The sequence below is a fragment of the Caretta caretta genome, chromosome 9 (genome assembly GCF_965140235.1).
Source record: "Caretta caretta isolate rCarCar2 chromosome 9, rCarCar1.hap1, whole genome shotgun sequence".
Classification (NCBI taxonomy): Eukaryota; Metazoa; Chordata; order Testudines; family Cheloniidae; genus Caretta; species Caretta caretta.
Window position 1 is genome coordinate 59,125,574 of NC_134214.1, and position 22,077 is coordinate 59,147,650.

At 49.0% G+C, this 22,077-nt stretch overlaps 1 protein-coding gene across 6 annotated transcripts in view; it reads left to right on the top strand.

The window, feature by feature from the left end:
- The window catches only part of PHKA1 (phosphorylase kinase regulatory subunit alpha 1), a 71,571-nt gene that overhangs the window by 28,710 nt on the left and 20,784 nt on the right, over positions 1-22,077 (top strand). For 4 of the 6 annotated variants that reach the window (XM_048863401.2, XM_048863403.2, XM_048863402.2 and 1 more), the window contains exons 12-19: positions 447-554; positions 1,649-1,727; positions 2,764-2,898; positions 6,732-6,841; positions 8,955-9,099; positions 14,910-14,988; positions 16,714-16,889; positions 21,583-21,744. In XM_048863401.2, coding sequence (XP_048719358.1) covers positions 447-554; positions 1,649-1,727; positions 2,764-2,898; positions 6,732-6,841; positions 8,955-9,099; positions 14,910-14,988; positions 16,714-16,889; positions 21,583-21,744 — 994 coding nt within the window. The remainder of the gene's footprint in view (positions 1-446; positions 555-1,648; positions 1,728-2,763; positions 2,899-6,731; positions 6,842-8,954; positions 9,100-14,909; positions 14,989-16,713; positions 16,890-21,582; positions 21,745-22,077) is intronic. The other 2 variants (XM_048863405.2, XM_048863406.2) reach the window with 1 other exon arrangement.

Consider the following 22,077-nt stretch of genomic DNA (forward strand, 5'->3'; position numbering starts at 1 on the left):
GGGTGGGTACTTTAAAATATGTCAATTGCCTTTAAAGTCAGCATCCAGCTGCCAAGAGTGAGAAGATGCCACAGCCACACTGGGGATCCTCTGGTAGCCTAAGAACTCTGCTGAGCTAAACCAGGAAGATCCATAGGAATGTTGCTACAATGTTGTGTAGAAACTCTAGCTGCTTCCAAGAGATTTGCATTGGGAGGCCCTGAATGTGTGGTATTGGCCTCCCCTAGTTGACTGGGAGGGGGTGAGGGGTCTCCCATCAGAGCATGGGAGGGGAAGCTTGCCTGGGTAATACCCCACCCCGATAGGAGAGGGCCCTCCGGGTATGTGATGGCAGTACTGAAAACGTTCCCTGCTGGGTGGTGGGTTGGTGCCCTGCAACATCTCCTAGGCTGTAGGCACTGTCGGTTGCCTGATCTCTCACTTTTTTTTTTTTTTCTTCCTTCCAGGTGGATGAGGAGTATATGAATCCCCACACTGTCGACCGGGTCCCTATGGGCAAGCTGCCCCACATGTGGGGCCAGTCTCTCTACATCCTGGGGTGCCTGATGGCAGAGGTGAGATCACACCTGTCACTCTGGGCTGCCGGTTAGTCCAAGCTTAGCAGCTCTGATCTCTGAGGTATTTGTCTGCTCAGGAGTCAGTCTTCGTTCCTGTTGCATTAAACATTGAGGTGCTGAGCACTCTTGCCTCCATCATGGTCAGTGGGAGCTGGGAGAGCTTAGCACCAGGCCCGGCAGATCTTTAAATTTGCGAGAACTGCCCATAACTTCATGGAATCTGTGGCTTTTCCTTGTAGCGCCCTACTCCTAGGCTCTCTCTGCATCTGCCTCTGAGTAGCACTTGCCCACAAACACATGGGGCTGTTCTGTTGCCCACTTGCTTGCATTCTACCCAAGGCCTTTTTTTCATCTTTTCTTTTTCTGGTCACTGCACTCTGCCTGCGCCGCTTGCTGTCTGGTGCATTGGGTGAGCAGCCTTTTCTGAAATATGCTCATATGAGTGTCTGGAGGCTTGTCTAAGTAACATCATCCACCACACCATCCCCTCTGCAGTAAAACATCCCTCCACCAGGATAGCAAAATCTCCTGTCAGCATCCAGAGGCCGCTATTCAGCACAGCAGTGCTCTGTACTGTGACCACTGCAGTTCATGGCTACTTCACTCATCTTCCAGGCCTGCTTTTATTACACTGTCTGGGTGAGCTCTCCTCCTGCTTCTTATGCTGCTAGCTTCCTCTGCACTGTTGTCTTCTACTTTTGGAAGAGCTGAGACCTGGAGAAGGTGGGATTAAAGCATTAAATATTCTTTCTGGCCAGAGTGTGTTCATTACTGAGTCCCTCCGAGGAAGCAAAATAACTCTGGGTGAAGAAGGATCTGCCACTCCTGTCTCCGAATGGGCTCATCCATGAGTACCAGAAAGGGGAAGAGGTTTTTCCAAACTATCTTTTTCCAGTAGGCTTTAGAAGCCCATTGTAATGCTGATCGACTGAACCTGACAGATGGGGGTTCCCCACTTAATCCAGTCCTCAATGTGTGATTTGTGTTACTGATGTGTTCTGCTGCTAGGGTAATGTTAGCAGGGGTCTCTGTAAGCAGCTTGTCTTCTCTGTGGGGGCAATTCCTCTCTCTCTGGTTATTTCTTCACACAGGGATTTCTGGCTCCAGGTGAAATTGATCCCCTGAATCGCAGGTTTGCTACTGTCCCGAAGCCAGATGTGGTAGTCCAAGGTGAGCATGGCAGTCTGATGTTACAGGTTGCTGTAGGTATGCTACAGAAGAGGGGATGGAAACAGTCTCCAGCTGCAAATGCAGTATGGCTTTCTGCCCACCAGCAGGGCTGGCAGCTTCACCGCACTGGATCTGGTAACTGACTTGATTTGGCAGATGTTTATTTGTGTCTGGTAATGGGTGGTGCAGCTGGTCGTCCTTTCAGGAGGTTGAAAGCCTTCATACAGGTGGTGAGCGGTGCCATGAGGTGACGGCAAAAGTAACGTTTCCCCCTTACAGTTTCTCTGATCCTGTGAGATCACTCAAGCTAAGCAGGGTCCATTCAGATCAATACTTTATTGGAAGACCTCTCAGGTGTCGGTGTATCTGTTGTGGTGACTCTCCCCTCTGAGTCAGTGCTGAGCCAATGCCCCAGCCTGGTTTGCTGCTTGAGATGCTGTTCTTTTGGATGGCACTCTGAGAGTGAAGGGGCCGGGACTCTGATTTAAAGATTCCTTGTCTCCCTTCAGTTAAACAGCTGCTATGTTGTTCCACAGAGGTGGCTACATTTCAGCAGTGGCTGAAGTGACATGGGAGCTATATAAAGGAATCTGTTTAAGTATGTAAAGCTCTTAAGGGTCCTTCAGGATAGAAGGTGCTGTAGAAATTAAGTGCTCCCTTTAAGCCATGACCTCATGCCAGTGCCGTTGCTGACTCATATACTGATGAGTCTTGCTCTCACCTCTGTCACCTGCTAACCTGGACCTCTTGTCCAGTCCACTGGGCAATGAAAGCTTCCACATGGCAATTGTTGCTGCCAGAGGGATGGCTCTCAGACCCCCACCCCTCGTGGCAGAGGGCCCAGCTTGTCCTCTAGGGTGGCAGATTAGCTGAATGGGTGCTGATGCTAACGATGGGGGAACCCAAGCAGTCATTGCCAAGCAACTTGCATCCAGTCTCTGAGCAACCTCCACTGCCCAATGGCCATTCCCCTTTTTTTGAAGTTCCTGGCCCGAGATCTCCAGCTGCTGATACTACCCTCTCCACCCTCGCCCAGTGTGCATCCTAGCCGAGACAGACGGCATCAAGGCCATTCTGAAGAAGCAGGGCATCGAGGTGGAGACGGTGGCTGACGTGTACCCCATCAGAGTGCAGCCGGCCCGGATCCTCAGCCACATCTATGCCAGACTGGGTGAGTGGCCGGAGCTTTGCCAAGGCACCTGGGTCGGGGTGATAGAATATCTGGATGGGACAGGGAGAGGCAGCTTGGGAAACAACTCGATCCTCCCTGTGTCTGACTTTCCAATGTACTCTAATGGACAGTGGAGCAGTGGGTCTTGTGACACTGCCACGGCTGAAACACTGTCAGCTCCCACCCTCATTTCTTGTTGGAGAATGTCCTGAGGCTGCCAGTAACCCTTTCCTGACTGAACACAGGTGTGTGTTTTCTCAAACCGTGCCTGCACACCTTTTAACCCCACTTCTTTAGCAGGCAAAGGACTCTTGGGAGAACTCCCCACCCCGTTTCACCACCCATTCCTCAGAATCCCTCTTTCAACGTCAGTCTCCAACCTGCTGACTGTAAGCCCAGGCTGCAATCAATATGGCCATGTTGGTCAAGCTCACTTCCAAATCTAGATCTTGTTATAACAAGCTTCAGCAGAGCCGGAGATCGATGTGAGGTTTTTAACGAGAGGAAAACCATTTCCATCTCCAGTGCAGAGCCTGCAGCCCAGGTGATGGGCTCCTGCACGCGGACCTCCAACTGGCTCCATACCCTCCGACTGTCCTGGCAGCTTTCATGGGGCGAAAATCTGAAAAGGGGCATGGAGGGTGAAAGGTCAATTGGAGTCTGAACGCCCTTGCCATCTAGATAAGGCAGTGGTTCCCAACCAGAGGTATGTGTACCCTTGGGGATACGCAGAGCTCTGCCAGGAGGTACATAAACTCCTCTAGCTATTTGTCTAGTTTTACAACAGGCTACAGAAAAAAGCACTAGTGAAGTCAGTACAAACTAACATTTAATAAGACAATGACTTGTTTATGCTGTTTTATATAGTTTACACTAAAATGTAAGTACAATATTTATATTCTGATTGATTTATTTTATTATTACATGGTAAAAATGGGAGTCAACAGTTTGTCAGTCACACCATGCTGAGACAGTTTTGTGTATTAGGTCTGATTTTTGTAAGCAAGTAGTTTTTAAGTGACATGAAACTTGGGGTACGTAAGACAGACTCCTGAAAAGGGTACAGTCATCTGGAAAGGTTGAGACCCACTGAGATAAGGGAACACTTCAAAAAGACAGGAGCCCTATTGTCATTCCAAGCCCTTGACCTGTCCTCTCTCCTTAAGGCCAGTTGAATTCAGGCGAGGGAAGTCTGAATTAATGCTGACAGTCCTTCCCTCCCTCCCTCCCGCAACAAGCAAGCACGGAAACCTCTGTCACTCTTCAGCAGTCCCCTCTTGTGTTGCTTGCTTGATCTCTAGAAGGGAGCTGTTTTGCACCAGATGCTGAGTGTTGTCAAGGGATGGCCTGGGGACGGGAGACCTCTAAGTCCTATCCCAACCCCTGCTTTGTGTAGCTCCAGCCAGTGCTGCCCCTGAAAGCTGTGTGGAGCACGTTGCTAGCACAGCCTTCAGCTTCCTGGAAATCTGCCTGTGATGGGTTCGGTCATAGAGACCCCCTTGGGATTGTCACCTGATGTGCTGAAATTACCTCTGAGCCCATTTTCCCTGCCATTTTGGGACTTCCAGAACCCTGTCTTGTTGAGCCATGCCCCCAAAGCTACAGACTAAACTGAGAACAGCTCAGCAGGTTACTTATCTCCAGCACCCAGACACTTAGTTCCCAATGGGATCCAAACCCCAAATAAATCCATTTTACTCTGTATAGAGCTTATACAGGGTAAACTCATAAATTGTCTGCCCTCTATAACACTGATAGAGAGAGGTGCACAGCTGGTTGCTCCCCCAGATATTAATCACTTACTCTGGGTTTATTAATAAAAAAGTGATTTTATTAAATATAAAAAGTAGGATTTAAGTGGTTTCAAGTAATAGAACAAAGTAAGTCACCAAGCAAAAACATGCAAGTCTAAGCCTAATACTTTAAGAATCTGTTTACAGGTAATATCTCACCCTCAGAGATGTTCCAATAAGCTTCTTTCACAGACTAGACTCCTTCCTAGTCTGGGCCCAATCCTTTCCCCGGTACAGTCCTTGTTACTTCCAGCAGACATCTCCTGTGGTAAGCAGGGGTTTTCTCATGACAGGCAGCGTCTTTTGTCCTGTCCTGCTCTGCTCTGCTCTGCTCTTCTCTTCTCTCCTCTTCCCCCCCCCCCCGGGCCCCCCAAGTTTTGGCACAAGGCAGGAATCTTTTGTCTCTGCTTTGTCCCCACCCCTGCATCATCAATGAAAAAGTACAAGGATTAAGATGGATTCCAGTATCATGTGACATGGTCACATGTCACTGTAAGACCCCCCAAGTCTCCATTCTTCCTGGGTTGGCCCACATATTATACAGGAAGGCATGCAGGTAAATAAACCATTTACAACCAATTGTCCTAGTCAGTGGGAGCCATCAAGATTCTAAACCACCATTAATGGGCCACACTTTGCATGATTACAAAAGGACCTCCAGAGTTATACTCATATTTCTCAAAAAGAAAAGGAGTACTTGTGGCACCTTAGAGACTAACCAATTTATTTGAGCATGAGCTTTCGTGAGCTACAGCTCACTTCATCGGATGCATACCGTGGAAACTGCAGCAGACTTTATATATACACAGAGAATATGAAACAATACCTCCTCCCCGGTGGGAGGAGGTATTGTTTCATATTCTCTGTGTGTATATAAAGTCTGCTGCAGTTTCCACGGTATGCATCCGATGAAGTGAGCTGTAGCTCACGAAAGCTCATGCTCAAATAAATTGGTTAGTCTCTAAGGTGCCACAAGTACTCCTTTTCTTTTTGCGAATACTGACTAACACGGCTGTTACTCTGAAACCACTCATATTTCTAGCTTCAGATACAAGAATGATACATGCAGACAAATAGGAGGAATATATTCAGTAGGTTATAACCTTTGTTATGATACCTTACAAGAGACCTTTTGCATAAAGCATATTCCAGTTAAATCATATTCACGCTCATAAGCATATTTCCATAAAACATATGGAGTGCAACATCACACTGCCTCCTTCTTCCATTTTGAGAGCACATCTTCATTTAAACAGCGAATAACTTCCCCACTGCATGTGTCTGCTCAGGGAGGTGGGAGCATGTCTGTGTACCCCACTGCCTGGGATTCACTGCATGCTGGTGAGGAAACCCTTATCCAGTGGTGCCAATATATTAACAAACATTCTGGTACAAGCAGTGTGGGACCTAAGAGTTCAAAAGATCCCAGCACCGCTTGCGACGGGAGGCTGGACTCAGTGTAAGTAGGGAGCATATGGCAGTCCTAGCAGCTGGATTTCAATTAAGCTACAAATCCTCAGTTTCCCCTGCAAGGATAACAATGGAGCCTGATCCAGTGGAAGGGCTGTAAACGTTAACTCCTCTCCAGTGCAAGAAGCGTGTTGGAGCAGGGCATAATAATGAGTCCCTAGCTCTTATCTAGCACTCTTCATAGCAGTATTGTCCCAATTTTACAGATGGAGAAACAGGCATAGAGCAGCCAAGTGACTTGCCCAAGACCTTCCAACAGGCCAGATGCAGAAATAGAACCCAAATCTCCAGAGTCCCAGTCTAGTGCTCAGATGGGCTATAATGCCTAAGGTGCAGCATAGCTCATCCAGAGTGGGGAGCTGACCTTTGACCGAAAATCTTGTCACTTTCGGACAAAGCATCACTATTGGAAACACTCTTGCTCCAGATGTGTCTTGGATCAAATGGGTTTCTTTGCGTGGGGACAGCCTTTGAGCCTGAGCCTGTTTGCCCAAATGTCCTGTCTTAGGTCTCCTCTTGGAGCATTTTAGTAACAGAGGCATTGACCTCTCCTCTTCCCACTTCTCACAGGTCGCAACAAGCAAATGAACCTGAGTGGACGACCCTTCCGTTACATGGGAGTCCTGGGCACATCCAAGCTCTATGACATCAGAAAGAACATCTTCACCTTTACACCTCAGGTAGGTGGCCATGCTGAGCAGTGTGGCAGCTGAGTGTGTGTCATGGTGGTAGATGTGTATTAACCATGCTGTGTCGGCGGTGCAGCTCCAACCAGGTAGGTGCATGGCCTTTAGGGCTTGAAGCACAAGCTTCTCTTTAAAGGGTGCTGCAGACTGCTAAGTGTAGTTGTAGCCATGTGGAGCCCAGGATATTAGAAAGACAAGGTGGGGGAGGGAATGTCTTTTACTGGACCAGCTTCTGTTGGTGAGAGAGACACCGTTTCAAGCGACACAGAGCTCCTCTTCTTAGTCTCTCACCAACAGAGGCTGGTCCAGTAAAAGGCTGGTCCACCTACCTTGCCTCTCGAAGAGGCATGAAGTCAGAGTTGGGGCCTTCCCAGTCCACGGAAACCTGTCAGTTTCTCCATAGCAGGTGCTTCAATGCTGTTTTTTAAAGGAAGTGATCCATGGCAGCAGTCCAGCCCCTGGGTGGACCCTACCATAAAAGCAGTGTGTGCACAGCAATGGAAGGAAATGTCTCTTTGCTCAGCCAGTCCTGGGAACAGTCCTGGCTGCCCATGGTACCACATGATGCCATGGTGCTCAAGACTCTGCAGCTGGGCGTAGCAACAAAGCAGTTTGTGGAGAAAGCCTCACAAGAAGGGAAAGGGGAACAGCCAGCGCCTCCTGGTTGGGGAGGCACCAAGAGTGTGGGCAGGAAGTGCTCCTGTAAGCAATTCTTCCTTTTCTTTACAAACAGGGAAGCCCACTAGAGGCTGCTGTGAATAAGGAGAAATTAGGAAAAGCCGTAAAACCTGATTTTCTTTTAAAAAAACAAACAGACAAAAAACCCCAAAAAACCACTAAAATCTCTTGGTTTCCTCCTTTTTAAGAACACCAAGAGGGACTGGTAATACAGCAGGGAGATTTCCACCTTCTAGGTCCCTAGTTCCAGCCCAGGCTAGGGGTGCAACAATCAAAAGCCAGGGTGCATCACGCTGCCGCATGGCTTTGAGCAGGGGGTTGGACTAGATGACCTCCTGAGGTCCCTTCCAACCTTGATATTCTATGATTCTATGGCTCCTATGTGCAGAGAGTAGTTGAGCAATTAAAATCTCCTGCCAACTGGTCCCCAGGCTGGCAGGCATGGCAGAGAGCCTGAGGGCTGCGTGGGCACAGAGGCAGGTCATCCTCTTGCTGCAGCAGGTGACTTCCCTGCATCAGGCCTATGCACACTGGAGAGGCTGTAAAGCCTACACCATCTGCAGCTCTGTAGGCAAACAGAGGCTGTCAGCCCAGCCTAAAGTCCACAGGCTGTCAGGAGAACACAGAGCAGTCAGAGCTCCCGTCACCAAGATGATACAGCAGCCATGCTTGTGTCTCTTGGGCTAATGACTTGTGTATGGGTGGTAGGAGGGTAAATGAGGAGAGAAACAGACTATGTGGGAAATAAGTGACACCACCCCCTCCCCCCCGCTGCCCCCACAAGGGCATTTATCTAACAGTGATTGCTACAGAGCTGTTGAAATCTGGTCTGTCTCTGTATTGATGCGCTTTGTCACTATGGTAGCTGCTAGAAATGCACTGGAAGGGCACTTCCCCTCACAGCAGGATGCTGCTGAGCAGCGCCCATTGCTCTTCTCTCCAGAAGTGTCACTGCCATGGATTCTGATTTAATTACTCTGTGGCAACCAGCAGGTTCCCATCGCTGTATGACAGCATTAGCATCTTCCCACACCTGCCTATCAGCTGGAGAGCTGGCAGCCGTGCCTAAAGCAGGAGTCTTGAATCTGCGGTTGTCAGTCTCCAGGCAGGTTATGTAGAAAGGATTTCCTAGCAGCCAGGAACTAGCTTCTCCCATACAGCCTCTATGATTCTCCAGTATTGCCTGTCTTGCACTCATGCAGCCTACAGAACATGCCACCTGTAAGACCCCTAAATCCTGCAGATGCCCAGAACCAGTCCATGGCAATGGACTGACCTGCTTGCTGTGACATTGCAGAAGCCCTTTCTAGTTTTGCTCTTTCGTCTTATGAATGGAACACTGCCCACCTCTCCCTGTGCTGCAGCAGCAGTCCGAGTCCTTGTGGCTTTCAGCCTCTCACGCTCACCTCTGCTCCTGCGTCCCCTGCAGTTCATCGATCAGCAGCAGTTCTACTTGGCCCTGGACAACAAGATGATCGTGGAGATGCTGCGGACAGACCTCTCCTACCTGTGCAGCTGCTGGAGGATGACTGGACGGCCGACAATCACCTTCCCCATCTCGCAAACCATGCTCGGTAAAGGGCCCTCTGGCCTGTCTCTTGACGGATATCCAGAAAGGCAAAGTCAATGCAGCCCTTAAACATAGCGTAGCCTCTTAGCCCCAACCCCTAGAAGATGTGCACTAGGAAGTTCTGTGGAGCTGGTCCGAAGGTCCCAGCTGATCAATGGGAAGGCAGCAGACCTGTGCTGTCATGCTCTGACCTGTTGTAACAAAGCGGCCTTTGGCGGGACACTACTGAGAGTATCAATTCAGGACAAATTGCTTAGAGCATGGCAGTCACAGCCCAAGAATAGGGGTCCTTTACTACTAAGGCGCACTAAACCAGCCAAACAGAGAGAACTTCGGTTTTACCCCACTGGCTAACCAGAAGTCATACAAGCAATTCCCTCAGACACTCCAGTTTCTCAGGATCACCACCAGTGCCACTCCTTATAGAGATGAATGGTTATGAAAACCAATACCCCAGTAAACGAAGAAAAGTTCTCCCAATTCCAAAGGACCAAGCCCCAGACCCAGGTCAATATACCAGTCAGATCTTACCCACAAATCACGCTGTTGCCAATCCTTTAGAACAGGGGTGGGCAACCTGAGCGTGAGAAGGAGCCAGAATTTACCAATGAACATTGCCAAAGAGCCGCAGTAATACCTCGGCAGCCCCCCATCAACCCACCTCCCGCCCACCAGCTGCCCCGCCGCTTGGCGCCTTCCCCTCCCTCCCCACACATCCCAAACAGCGTGCAGGAGGCTCTGGAAGGGGGTGGGGAGAGGAGTGAGGGCACAGCAGGCTCAGGGGAGGGGGTGGAAAGGGGTGGAGTGGGGGCAGGGCCTGTGGCAGAGCCAGGGGTTGAGCAATGAGCACCCCCCAGCACATTGGAAAGTTGGCGCCTGTAGCTCCAGCCCTGGAGTCGGTGCTTATGCAAGGAGCTGCATATTAGCTTCTAAAGAGCTGCATGTGGCTCTGGAGCCACAGGTTGGCCACCCCTGCTTTAGAATCTAAAGGTTTATTCATAAAAAGAGAGAAATATAGATGAGAATTAAAATTGGTTAAATGGAATCAAATACATACAACAATTGTGAAGTTCTTAGTTCAGGCTTGTTTCAGGGTTGATGGGATTACTGCTAATTTTAAACCAATCGAGTCTCTGGAGTACAGACGTCCCAGCTTGGGTGGGTCATTCAGAGCTTCAGTTTCAAGCACAGTTCCTCCAGAGGTCAGAAGCAGGATTGAGGACAAAATTGGGAAGATGCAGCTGCCTTTTCTAGTCTCTTGCCATGGGCCCTGCGCTTCCTTTGTTCCGGACACAAGCTGCCCAGCACATGGCTTGGAAGCCTGAGAGTTCTCTCCTTAGGCATGTCCCTGCATGCCTTGCTGAGTCATAAGATGTATCTGCCTTCTCTCAATGGGTCAGTTGTAGAGCTGATGGTTCTTAATGGGCCATCAAGCAGGCCAGGCAGTGCTGATGCCAGACTGTCTGGGGTATCACCCAGAAGCATAGCACAAGTTTGAAATACAGACAGACATATATATTACTCCTAATACAAAGGTGATACAAACATATAAACAAGATAATCATATTTGGCAAATTATAAAATTTTTGCAGATATCTTACATGGCATATCTGTCTGATTACGGACCTGGGGATTGCAGTGGATGAGAAGCTGGATTTGAGTCAGCAGTGTGCCCTTGTTGCCAAAAAGGTTAACGGTATATTGGGCTGTATTATTGGGAGCGTTGGCAGCAGATCAAGGGAAGTGATTATTCTCTTCTATTTGGCACTGGTGAGGCCACACCTGGAGTATTGGGTCCAGTTTTGGTCCCTCCACCTCAGAAGGGATGTGGACAAATTGGAGAGAGTCCAGGGGAGAGCAACGAAAATGGTTAGGGGGCTGGGGCACATGACTTAAGAGGAGAGGCTGAGGGCACTGGGATTGTTTAGTCTGCAGAAGAGAAGAATGAGGGGGATTTGATAGCAGCCTTCAACTACCTGAAGGGGGTTCCAAAGAGGATAGAGGTAAGCTGTTCTCAGTGGTGGCAGATGGCAGAACAAGGAGCAATAGTCTCAAGTTGCAGTGGGGGAGGTCTAGGTTGGATATTAGGAAACACTATTTCACTAGGAGGGTGGTGAAGCACTGGAATGGGTTACCTAGGGAGGAGGTGGAATGTCCATTCTTAGCAGTTTTTAAGGCCCAGCTTGACAAAGCCCTGGCTGGGATGATTTAGGTGGTGTTGGTCCTGCTTTGAGCAGGGGATCGGACTAGATGACCTCCTGAGGTCTCTTCCAACCCTAATATTCTATGATTACTTCATGGGCGTTGCCCCAGGAGCCAACATTTGAAACAGGTATACGGCCAATACTTACAACTTTAATTACAAAAATAATACATGCATACAGATAGCATAATCATAACCAGCAAATCATAACCTTTTCATAGACCCCTTACTTGACCTCCTTTGTACAAGATTTGGTGCAACTATAGGACCTTGGTCGCAACAATGATCTATACGGTCACGGTTCATGTCAATAATGTCACACATGTGAAGAACTTGCCTTGCTGTGGAAGGCACTGCATCAAGAGGGAAGGGTCAGACTGAACACCATTGCGGTTGGGGCCTCAGAATACAGATTTTTGTTAAAGAGGCTGCATTGTGCAATATTGGCAAAACATTAGTGTTAAATGCCTCCCTCCCCGCCTATAGGATATGCCTCCGCCCTCGGGCATTGTGGGTATCTCCAGAATCCATGCCAGCCTAGAGTTCTGCTGTTTAGCTTGAGCTGGTTGTATTTTTATGAATGAAACTCTTCTTTGTAGAAAAAACTGCCTCATCTAGGACATATTTTTGCAACAATTTCTGTCTGAATTTTCATTTTTCTCCTTCCTCCATCACTTAAAAAAGAAAAAAATTGTTAAATGGTTGTGAAGGAAAAAGAAACAATAAAATATTGGCAAAGTGAGCGGTGGCTCCATTTGAGCCCAGTAAAATGGGAACAGAACCGTTCTTCCCTGGTCGGCCAGCCCTGCTGTTGGCCCTACATGGAGAGGGGGACTTTCCTCACACTGCCCCTCTCATTTTCACTGGTGTCCCAGTCTATTTTAAGCCCATTCTGGGTATTTCTAATATAATCCTTGCTGTGGCATCCCATTGCTCTCCCTGCAGTCCCCCTACACTCTAGTACCTGGGGCTGATATTTCATTCCCCTGCCTGTGGAAGCCCTGTCCCTGGAAGCCCTCGAGTTGGGCTGGCTGGGCTTGCAGCCAGGCCCTGTCAGTATAAATCCTAGGTGCTTGGGACGTGTTTGCTTTGCCTGCCCACGGCAGTCTGGCTGGGATCCCCCTATGAGACTGGCATCTGGGAAAGACTTTATATCCTGCCCACTCAGCATCTGTTTCCCTTTTGGAGACTGGCTGCCCTTGCTTCTTTCCACATGGACATTTCTCCCTGATTTCCTCCAGCCTGTCAGGTGCATAAGTGGCCTGTGACATTACAAAGAGGTTGTTTGATCACAAGATAATTCTGGAACAAAGGCACTCCCTCGAGACAACTGAGATTTGGCTAGAGGACATCTCACCTGTGCTGAAGAGAAGAAAAAACCCTCCCTGTTCCAGGGCTTGATCCCTTCCATTGCCATAGTTGGCAGAGGAACTTGCCCCTCCGGGCCTGCTGCTAGCTTGGGTTTGTAGTGAGACCTTTTGGCTTGCGGGGGAAGTGGAGGGAGCCCCATTGCTTGGCACATCTTAAGTAATCAGCCTGGACAGAACCCAAGTCCATACACTCTTAGGAAACAATCCTGCATTGGTGAGATAAGTTCTACTGGGTTATGGGTCCCTTTGATCTAAGAGCAGGATGAACCATCTCCTGAGGTTGGGTGGAGTCACCTTTGCTCTCACCCACACTCTGTTAATTTCCCTCTCTCTCTGCTATTGATGATCAAGCTCATTCCCATCAATCAGTCCCTTAGTGAGAGGCTTTCTGGCTGCCCTTTTGGAGGTCCCTATAGAAGAGCAGCTGGGAAGGTGACTTGGTGCCCCCCTGCCCAAAAAAAAAAAGCCCTTTGGAAGCCTGTAGTTCTGTCGGAGAACTAGGAATGGATCAGCCAGTGACCTGGCTCCAATGCCATCTGCTTCAGAGGATGTGCAAGAAAACTTGATAGACAACTATAGAATAACCTGCCATAACTGAAGTGCCTTCCTAGCCTTAGTGATTGGTTAATGCTGAGAGGCATGAGGGCTTATATCCCCTCTTCATCTTTATTCTAACTCATGTAATGGTATCATCTCCTTGTCATTGATCTATGGAAATATCTAACCCTTTTGTTTGAATCCCGCTAAACTTTTGGCCTCTGTATCTAGTGGCAATGAGTTCCACATGTTATCTGGTGTGTAAAAAGGTATTTCCTTTTATTTCCCTTAAATTTGCTGCATTTGAATTAAATTGACTGTTCCTTTGTCCCTTTGGGAAAAGGTGACTAAGAGCATTTCCGTCTCTGTCCCACTCTGTATAACTTTCTCATGTCTCCTCACTGCAGTAGTCAATCCTGCTGACACGTGCTGGTCTCTAGCCTTTGAGTGACTGTATACACTGTCTGTTACAGTTCAAATGGTCATTGTTCTCACATGATTAGGAAACCTCTGGTCACTTTTAGAGGTACCTAATCAACCTAGTTACACCTCACAATCACGTACCTCAATTATGGAGACTACCTGTTGGGCAGAAGGACTGATCTCCTTGCCCTCACTATCTGTCTCTCACTGTCTCTTTCACTATGTATCTTGCCACTGCATGGGTGGTAAGCTGCAGTGCGTTGGCTATCACTCTGAGCCCCACACGAGGGTATAGGCCAGCCCTAGCACACAACTGCTTGTGCCTGGGACTTCCAAGAAGTCCTGGCTGAGTGTGTCTTGGATGTTAAATGACCTTGTTATTGTTTGGTGCTTTTGTGGAAGGCAGCCTGCTAAAGAGTGAAGGGGAGCCTCGTTAGGCCTGGTTTATGCTACAAAATAAGACTGTGACCTGGCCTAAACTAGAGTTAGGTTGACGTAAAGCAGCTTGCGTTGATCTAACTACGTCAGTGTTCACACTACAGCCTTGCTCTTGCTGATGTACGTGCTCTACTACACTGACATCATCACTCCACCTCCACAAGTAGTGTAGGGCTCATGTTGGTGTCATTAAGATGACAGTGTCCCTGTAGACACTGTATTACTTCCTTTGGCTGTTGGCTGTCATTCTTGTCAATTTCAGGGTTCTGTGCTGGAGCTGTGAAATTGACAAAGTCCACCTCACAGCTTGGGCCATCATTCTGGGATGGTTGGGGGGCTGCTCAGGGAGGAGCTGTGCATGGAGCGGAGAGTCCAGGCTCTCAGCCTCCCACTCCGCCCCTCTTAAGAAGGTGGAAGCCCTCCTGGTGAGGACGTGTGACAATGACCGACAGAGGGTAGTGTGGACATGAGCTGGGCTGTAATCTGGCCTAGCATAGGTTGGTTGATTTAAGTTTATAGTGTAGACATGCCCTGTGTCCCAACACACCAGCTAGGTCTTTGGGTGGCCAGGGAAGCCTTTTTTTAGAATAACAGGGGGGCAGGGGAAGGTCTGTGTGTGTTGGCATGCACGAGGGATTCTCATGGAGTTGTCTTTCCAGTGGTTGGAGAGAATCATAAACACTATTTAAATAAATGTGTGTGTGTGTGTATATATATATATATATATATATATATATATAAAAAAATATTTTAAAAATGCCCTGTCTGGATTGCCAGGAGATTCTGCATGAATGTGTCTCCCTTGAGTCATTCTCATGGCTGGTATCTCTCTGTCTGTGACAGATGACACTGGAACCAGCATCCACCCGACGGTGCTGGCAATGCTGAGGAAGCTGAAGGATGGGTATTTTGGTGGGGCGAGGTAAGCAAGAGCCGCTGTTCCCATAGCGTGTACCCGCTGGCTGATTGTGCTCCAAGGACCATGTGAAGCGGGGTTTGCAGGGATGCTCCTGTGGCAAAGCATTGCCAGCCAGCTCTGATCTGAGGAGATGCAGTCTCAGCTTAATGAAGGCCCAGCAATGCCCCCTCATTGTGACGTGTTTGACATTCCATCGCTGACTTGGACGTTGGTAGTAACCTTATCCCTCAGTCCCCCCTCTCTGGGGTAATCCAAGGCGTTTAAAGCCCTAGGGGCAAAGTGCTTGGGTTTGGCATACCTTTCAGTTCAAAGAGGGGCCCTATTTTACCCTGTTCAGCTTGGGGCGGGGGTGGTGGTGGGGAAGGAGCGCTACTTCTACCCATGGGCAGAAGGGGTCCCAGAGAAGGGGATTTGAAGTGCTTTGCAACAGGAGGTGTTTTTACTAAACCTTCAGTTACAAAGTCTGCACAGGGACATAGACCAGCGCATCAGCTGGGAACCTGCACATCACTGCACAGTCTTGCCCCAAGTTCACAATGCCATGGCCAAACCCTACAAACCCTTATTCCCATTCTTAGTGTCCAATACTTCAATATTGCAGTCGTGGGCATTCTGTAAATACCCGAGGTAGATATAAATGTGACTGCATAGGGGAGTAAGCACTATGCATGGGGGTGAATAGTTTTGGGGGTTGGGTTCATATACTTCACAAAAGAAAAATTCTCTAAATTTTCCCTTTTGTCCCTGAGTGACCTGTGGGACTTGCCCTCTGTTCCCACCCCACATCTGGTCCCATAGTCCAGTTTGGCCATGTCTGGGTGCTTTGTCCCCCTCTAGTGGCTGGATCAAAGAGGTTTACAAGTCTGCTACAGTTGTTGAGCTACCAGAGCTGGCTCTTAGCTCAGGCAGGAGAGGCCTGTATGTCTAGATCCAGAGATCCCAACTTCGACCCCTACTGTCAACAACCCACCAAGAGGCATTTCGTTAGCTGGTTCATGTTTGTTTGCAAGGTGATTTCAGGTAGACCCTCAGGCATTCCTCCCTCTTTCTGAAGTTCCAGTTCCTAGTTGGAGGGAGTGACTGCGGCCCAAGTGCTGCCTCAGCAGTGTGCCATGTAATAGAGGTTTGAAGAGCCTCTTCCTCTTTTCAGCTAACTCTGCATCTGTTCTTGTGTAATGTTCTGACCTCCCAATAACCAAATTGTCCATCTATTTCTGTCCCATTCTGCTTTGGTGGCGGTGGATATCTTGCCCCAGTGGTCTTTCTTTTGACTCTCCCTCTCCTTCCTCCTAATGTCTCAGCAGAAGTCAGTATGGCTCCCTATGCTTGTTTATATCCCCCTCACTTAGCTGGGTTATGGAGAAACATGCAGCACTGGATCGGTTTTTGTTTATTGCTTCTCCAGGCCTGCAGAGGGCGCTCTGAAGTAAAGGTTAAAGCCATTAAAGGTTTGGCCCTTAACACATCTGAGGTCAAATCACACTTAATGATGGTCACAATATTGCACAATATCCCCAGTGAGGGCTGTAGCGGACTAGGGCTCACTGAGCAGTCTGACATTCCAGCCAGTAGCGGGCAGTGCGTGTGGACACATGTTAGCCAGTACACTACAGTTCCATTGGCCCTAGGTTAGGGAAGGGAAGAGGCTGACTCATGCTCTCTGATGCAAAACTAGCAGAACAAGCCCATGGCACTTCTCATCTGATCTCTCCTCTCTGTCTCGCCCAGGACCCAAACGGGTAAGTTGTCTGAGTTCCTGACAACTTCGTGTTGCACGCACCTCAGCTTCATGGATCCTGGTCCAGAGGGTAAGCTCTATGCCGATGATTACGGGCTCAGCATTGACAGCTACAGTGAGCTTGATCCTGAGGAGTGGCTGCATGGCTTTCAATTAGCGAGTGACGGTAAGGAGGAAGGGGTTGGCGACCTTGATGCGCTGGAATAGGCTGTGCTCAGGAGTGCCACGCTTATCTATTAAACCAGTTAACTCTGAGGCTCTCAGCAGAAAGCCTTACTAACTTATTTAGTGTATTTGGATTTCCACCTTGGTTTTGTTCTCCCTTGACCCCCCCAACAATTAACCATGTCTCTCTAACCTGACTGTGGTGTTAGGAGGATTGAGGGCTGGGTGGATTGCTGACCTGGACATTGAGTCTTTGCTTTTGTGGGTGTGACAGGCAAAAGCCAAGTACAAGGGGAGGAAGCGCTGATTGGAAGCTAAGGAACTTGACTCTCTGCTGTAGGACCAGTGTGGGGAAAATACAGAGGGTGACGTTGCACATTAGCATCTGAATTGGAAAGAACCTGGACAGGACCTGTTTAAAATCCTGGGATATCTTTAGGAAGAGATGATACATGTCTGCGTCCAGTTAGCTATATTAAATAGTCTGGAAGGACGGTTTTAAGAACTGATGAAAGTGAATGTTTTCTAGCTCCACGTAGAGTCCAAGGTGCCAGTTTTATGGGAAAATGTGTAAGACTTTAGGTCTTAAGTGCTTTGCTGAGTCAGGGCTCTGGTCTCGTGGGCTGTATGTCCTGATATGGAGCCAGGTCAGAGCAATCTGTTGCCCTGTTACAGAAAACACCTCCCTGGCCCTAAAGACACAGAGTGTCCTGTTCTTCCTCCCAGGTTGGGCCAGTGTAGCTGGCTGAGATGGTTTGTTTCTTGTCCCATGATGTTGTCCTTGATTTCTCGTTTCCAAAGATCTCTCATAACCAAGTGTCTGTCCCAATCCCTTTCCTTAACTCTCCTCTATTCTCTCGATTCATCCACTAGCCCATTTAGCCCATTAACTGCCTGTAATCAGCTTGCTATTGCATCTCCACCCTCACTCCCAGATAGCTGGTATCCCTGCTCTGGACTTGGCATGGGGTTTTTCTCGTAAGTTCTCTTTTTGCATCTTTTTGGCGTGCATACTGCTAATCTAGATTTCCCTTTACTGTGATGTCTGCACCTTAGGGAGCCTGTGCCTGTGCCTGTATGCAGCAGCTGTAGGGCTAAGTTGTAGCCTCTGCTCTGGCCAAATGTGCTCTTTTAACCGGAACCTCTTGAGGCAGCAAAACAGTTGAGAGCTCCTGAAGCTTCCCAGATATCCAGGCGACAGTCCAGATGCCTTCTGCAGCATCTCATAGTCCCACATAAGATGATTAAAAATCCCCTGCACAGTATCTTTGAGTGGCGTCTCTGCTTATGGCTATTGCAAAGAGCCCCTGTCTGAAAGCCCTTCCAGATGCTTGCTAGCCAGGCTGCTAGGGAAGTGCCCCATTCAGACCTGAATACCGGGCAGATGCTGAAACATCTCTGCCTGTATGGACGCCCAGACCTGAACACTGGCTAGACAGTTTGTACAGGAAATCGGATGAAAGTGCGTGTGCTCTAGAGTAAGTGTTCACATGAAAGCTGTGTGGCCACGCTCATGCACAGTTAAAGCAAGGGTGTCCCAGCATGACTTTTGCATGCGACTGTCATGGCCTTCATCCTGATGGCATTGCATTTACATAGAATCCATCTACGTTATGTTATATTATAAATGTTCTCCTGCAGGAGGCAGGGTGCTGCAATTCATGCAGGTGCACTGTACTGTAAATCTGTATGGTGTTCTCCATGTTGCATGGCTAGCTAATAACCGACTTTGGTACTGCATGGGCTAGCAATCTGTCACTCGTCATCTGCAATGACCCAGACCCTGCCATCCAAGGATGTTCAATTGCTGCCGCAGAGAGCGAGCGAGCGAGAGAGCGAGCACGGCTGCATGCATGTGTCTGTGTAGGCAAGTGATGTAAATCACACTACAGGCTCGCTTCACTGTAGCTTGAGTGTGTCGAAAACATCTGAGGTGCACTCTTGAGAGAGCCCTGTCAGCAATGTGCTTCCATGTGAGGCAGTGCACAGGTTGTCTTTGTGTTGTAGCCTCTGGGCCCTCTGTGCAATGCAATAAGGCTTTGATGCGATACTGGCTCTGTTAACAGTGTGGTAATGCTGGGGTGGGGGAGGTGTTCAGCTAGCCATCATAGAAGGCATAGGATTGGCCAGGAGTCCAAGTGCATATAAGCCCTTTTCGCTCCACACCAGACTTGTTTGATGTCTTGGTTACTGCTAATCCTGGGCTGTGGGCAGGAAACGAGGAGATCATGGGGCCAGCAGGTGCCAGGGCTAATTGGGTTTTGACCCCAGGCGGGAGATGGTAGAGTGCAGAGCTAGTTGGATAGAAAAGAGGAAGGGAAGGGATTGCCTGACTAATCTAATCGCCTTTTATGATGAGATTAGTGGTTCTGTGGATGAAGGGAAAGCAGTGGATGTATTGTTTCTTGACTTTAGCAAAGCTTTTGACACGGTCTCCCACAGTATTCTTGTCAGCAAGTTAAGGAAGTATGGGCTGGAAGAATGCACTATAAGGTGGGTAGAAAGCTGGCTAGATTGTCGGGCTCAACGGGTAGTTATCAATGGTTCCATGTCTAGTTGGCAGCCGGTATCAAGTGGAGTGCCCCAAGGGTCGGTCCTGGGGCCGGTTTTGTTCAATATCTTCATAAATGATCTGGAGGATGGTGTGGATTGCACTCTCAGCAAATTTGCGGATGATACTAAACTGGGAGGAGTGGTAGATACGCTGGAGGGGAGGGATAGGATACAGAAGGACCTAGACAAAATGGAGGATTGGGCCAAAAGAAATCTGATGAGGTTCAATAAGGATAAGTGCAGGGTCCTGCACTTAGGACGGAAGAACCCAATGCACAGCTACAGACTAGGGACCGAATGGCTAGGCAGCAGTTCTGCGGAAAAGGACCTAGGGGTGACAGTGGACGAGAAGCTGCATATGAGTCAGCAGTGTGCCCTTGTTGCCAAGAAGGCCAATGGCATTTTGGGATGTATAAGTAGGGGCATAGCGAGCAGATCGAGGGACGTGATCGTTCCCCTCTATTCGACATTGGTGAGGCCTCATCTGGAGTACTGTGTCCAGTTTTGGGCCCCACACTTCAAGAAGGATGTGGATAAATTGGAGAGAGTCCAGCGAAGGGCAACAAAAATGATTAGGGGTCTGGAACACATGACTTATGAGGAGAGGCTGAGGGAGCTGGGATTGTTTAGCCTGCAGAAGAGAAGAATGAGGGGGGATTTGATAGCTGCTTTCAACTACCTGAAAGGGGGTTCCAAAGAGGATGGCTCTAGACTGTTCTCAATGGTAGCAGATGACAGAACGAGGAGTAATGGTCTCAAGTTGCAGTGGGGGAGGTTTAGATTGGATATTAGGAAAAACTTTTTCACTAAGAGGGTGGTGAAACACTGGAATGCGTTACCTAGGGAGGTGGTAGAATCTCCTTCCTTAGAGGTTTTTAAGGTCAGGCTTGACAAAGCCCTGGCTGGGATGATTTAACTGGGATTTGGTCCTGCTTCGAGCAGGGGGTTGGACTAGATGACCTTCTGGGGTCCCTACCAACCCTTATATTCTATGATTCCATTCTTGCCTGTGATGGCTTGGAGGCAAACTTTGTCTAATAGTTCTTGATTATCTATTAGAAATAATTTATTCATAATAAGAAATAGCATTTTGAGTCCCATCAGGGCCCTGCTGTGCTGAGTCTCTCACAACTAGGAAGAGACAGTCCCTGCTCAGAAGAGCTCAGTCTGGTTGTAGAGAAGGGGATGTGTCGTGCCAAGGGGATGTGTCGTGCCAAGGGGATGTGTCGTGCCAAGGGGAAATGTGTAGGCCGGGGGCCACGGGGCCAAGCAGACTTGTTTTGTGCGAGGCTTGCAGGGTTTGGGTTCATTCCTTTTATATAAGGAAAGGAGATATGAATGATGATGGTGACCCCTGGCAGGAGCCTCATGAATGCAGCTCTCTGCCCACCAGGAGCCAGGCTGGAGAAGAGTTTGGAGTGAAACCAAGAAGCATGGTCATGACTGCACTTAAGCCCACTGTGATCTCAGTAACTCTACATGTGCTGTTTCCTGGAGCAGCTAGGGTTGAATTGTGCTGGGTGCTTGAGATGCACTGAATTGACTTAATGTGGTGTTGCCTTTTAAATGGATACTGCTCTTGCTTTTAGAAATAGCATAAAAATATGCACCTCAAATACTTGGGCTAACCCAGTGAAAGGCTCTACCTCATTTCCCAGATGATGGATAAACTAGGCTTCCTTTGGGTTCCCACTAGGATCACATGCAGCCAGGGGAGGGGGCTGGTGAAGCCCAGACTGATTTTAGTTGAGGGATTTCAGTCTGGTATGTGTGTGCTGCAGCTGACTGCCCCGCATCAGAAAGGAGAACAGCAACAGGACCAAAGGGACAGAGAGCACTGCTGGAGTTGGAGGCTGGGTTTCTGAGGACTGGATTGATAGCAGGCATTGCAAGGTGTGGAGAGGAGGGACTAGGAACCATGTCCGATACAGGAACTGCTCTCCGAGGCTGCTGCTGGTGCTGTACCTGTGTCTGCCTAATGAATGAGCCAGGCATGCTGTTGCTGCATCATATAGGGAGACTGCGCCTTTTCCATGTTACCAGTGCACTGGAGGCAACAGAAGTTCTCCCTACAGCAAGGAAAACCCAGGGGAGCCTAGGCATAAAGTGATTAAACCCCTCTCTTCTGCCTGCTCTTCCAGCTGACGTTTGTGACGAAGTGGCTCAGTATTTAGATCACCTTTTGGAGCACACAGCTCCCAAGGCCGCCCAGAAGGGAGGGCTGCATCGCTTCCGAGCCGCAGTGCACACCACTTGTGACCTCATGTCCCTGGTGTCCCAAGCCAAAGAGCTGCACGTACAGAGTGAGTAACACACCAGGCGCTGCCCCCGGGGAGCAGCCATGTGGCTGGGGTCATACATGGACTCTTCCTCTCTGCAGAGCCAAGCTCTAGGCCCCAGGTGACTCACTGGGAGGTGGGGGGCCTCCACAACCAATGGAGGTATTCCCACCCCTTGCTCTGGGGCAGGTCGGCATGACTGGTAGCCTCTGGAGTAACAGGGGTGGCATTTCAGGCACAAGGTATGTTGGGGAGCCATGTGGCATGGCAGGCCATGGGAGAGCCAGCCCTTAGAGTCAGTGCCACAGTGAATCTTTCATCCCTGGTGTCCCTGGAAGTGAAGATTCTAGCCCGGCC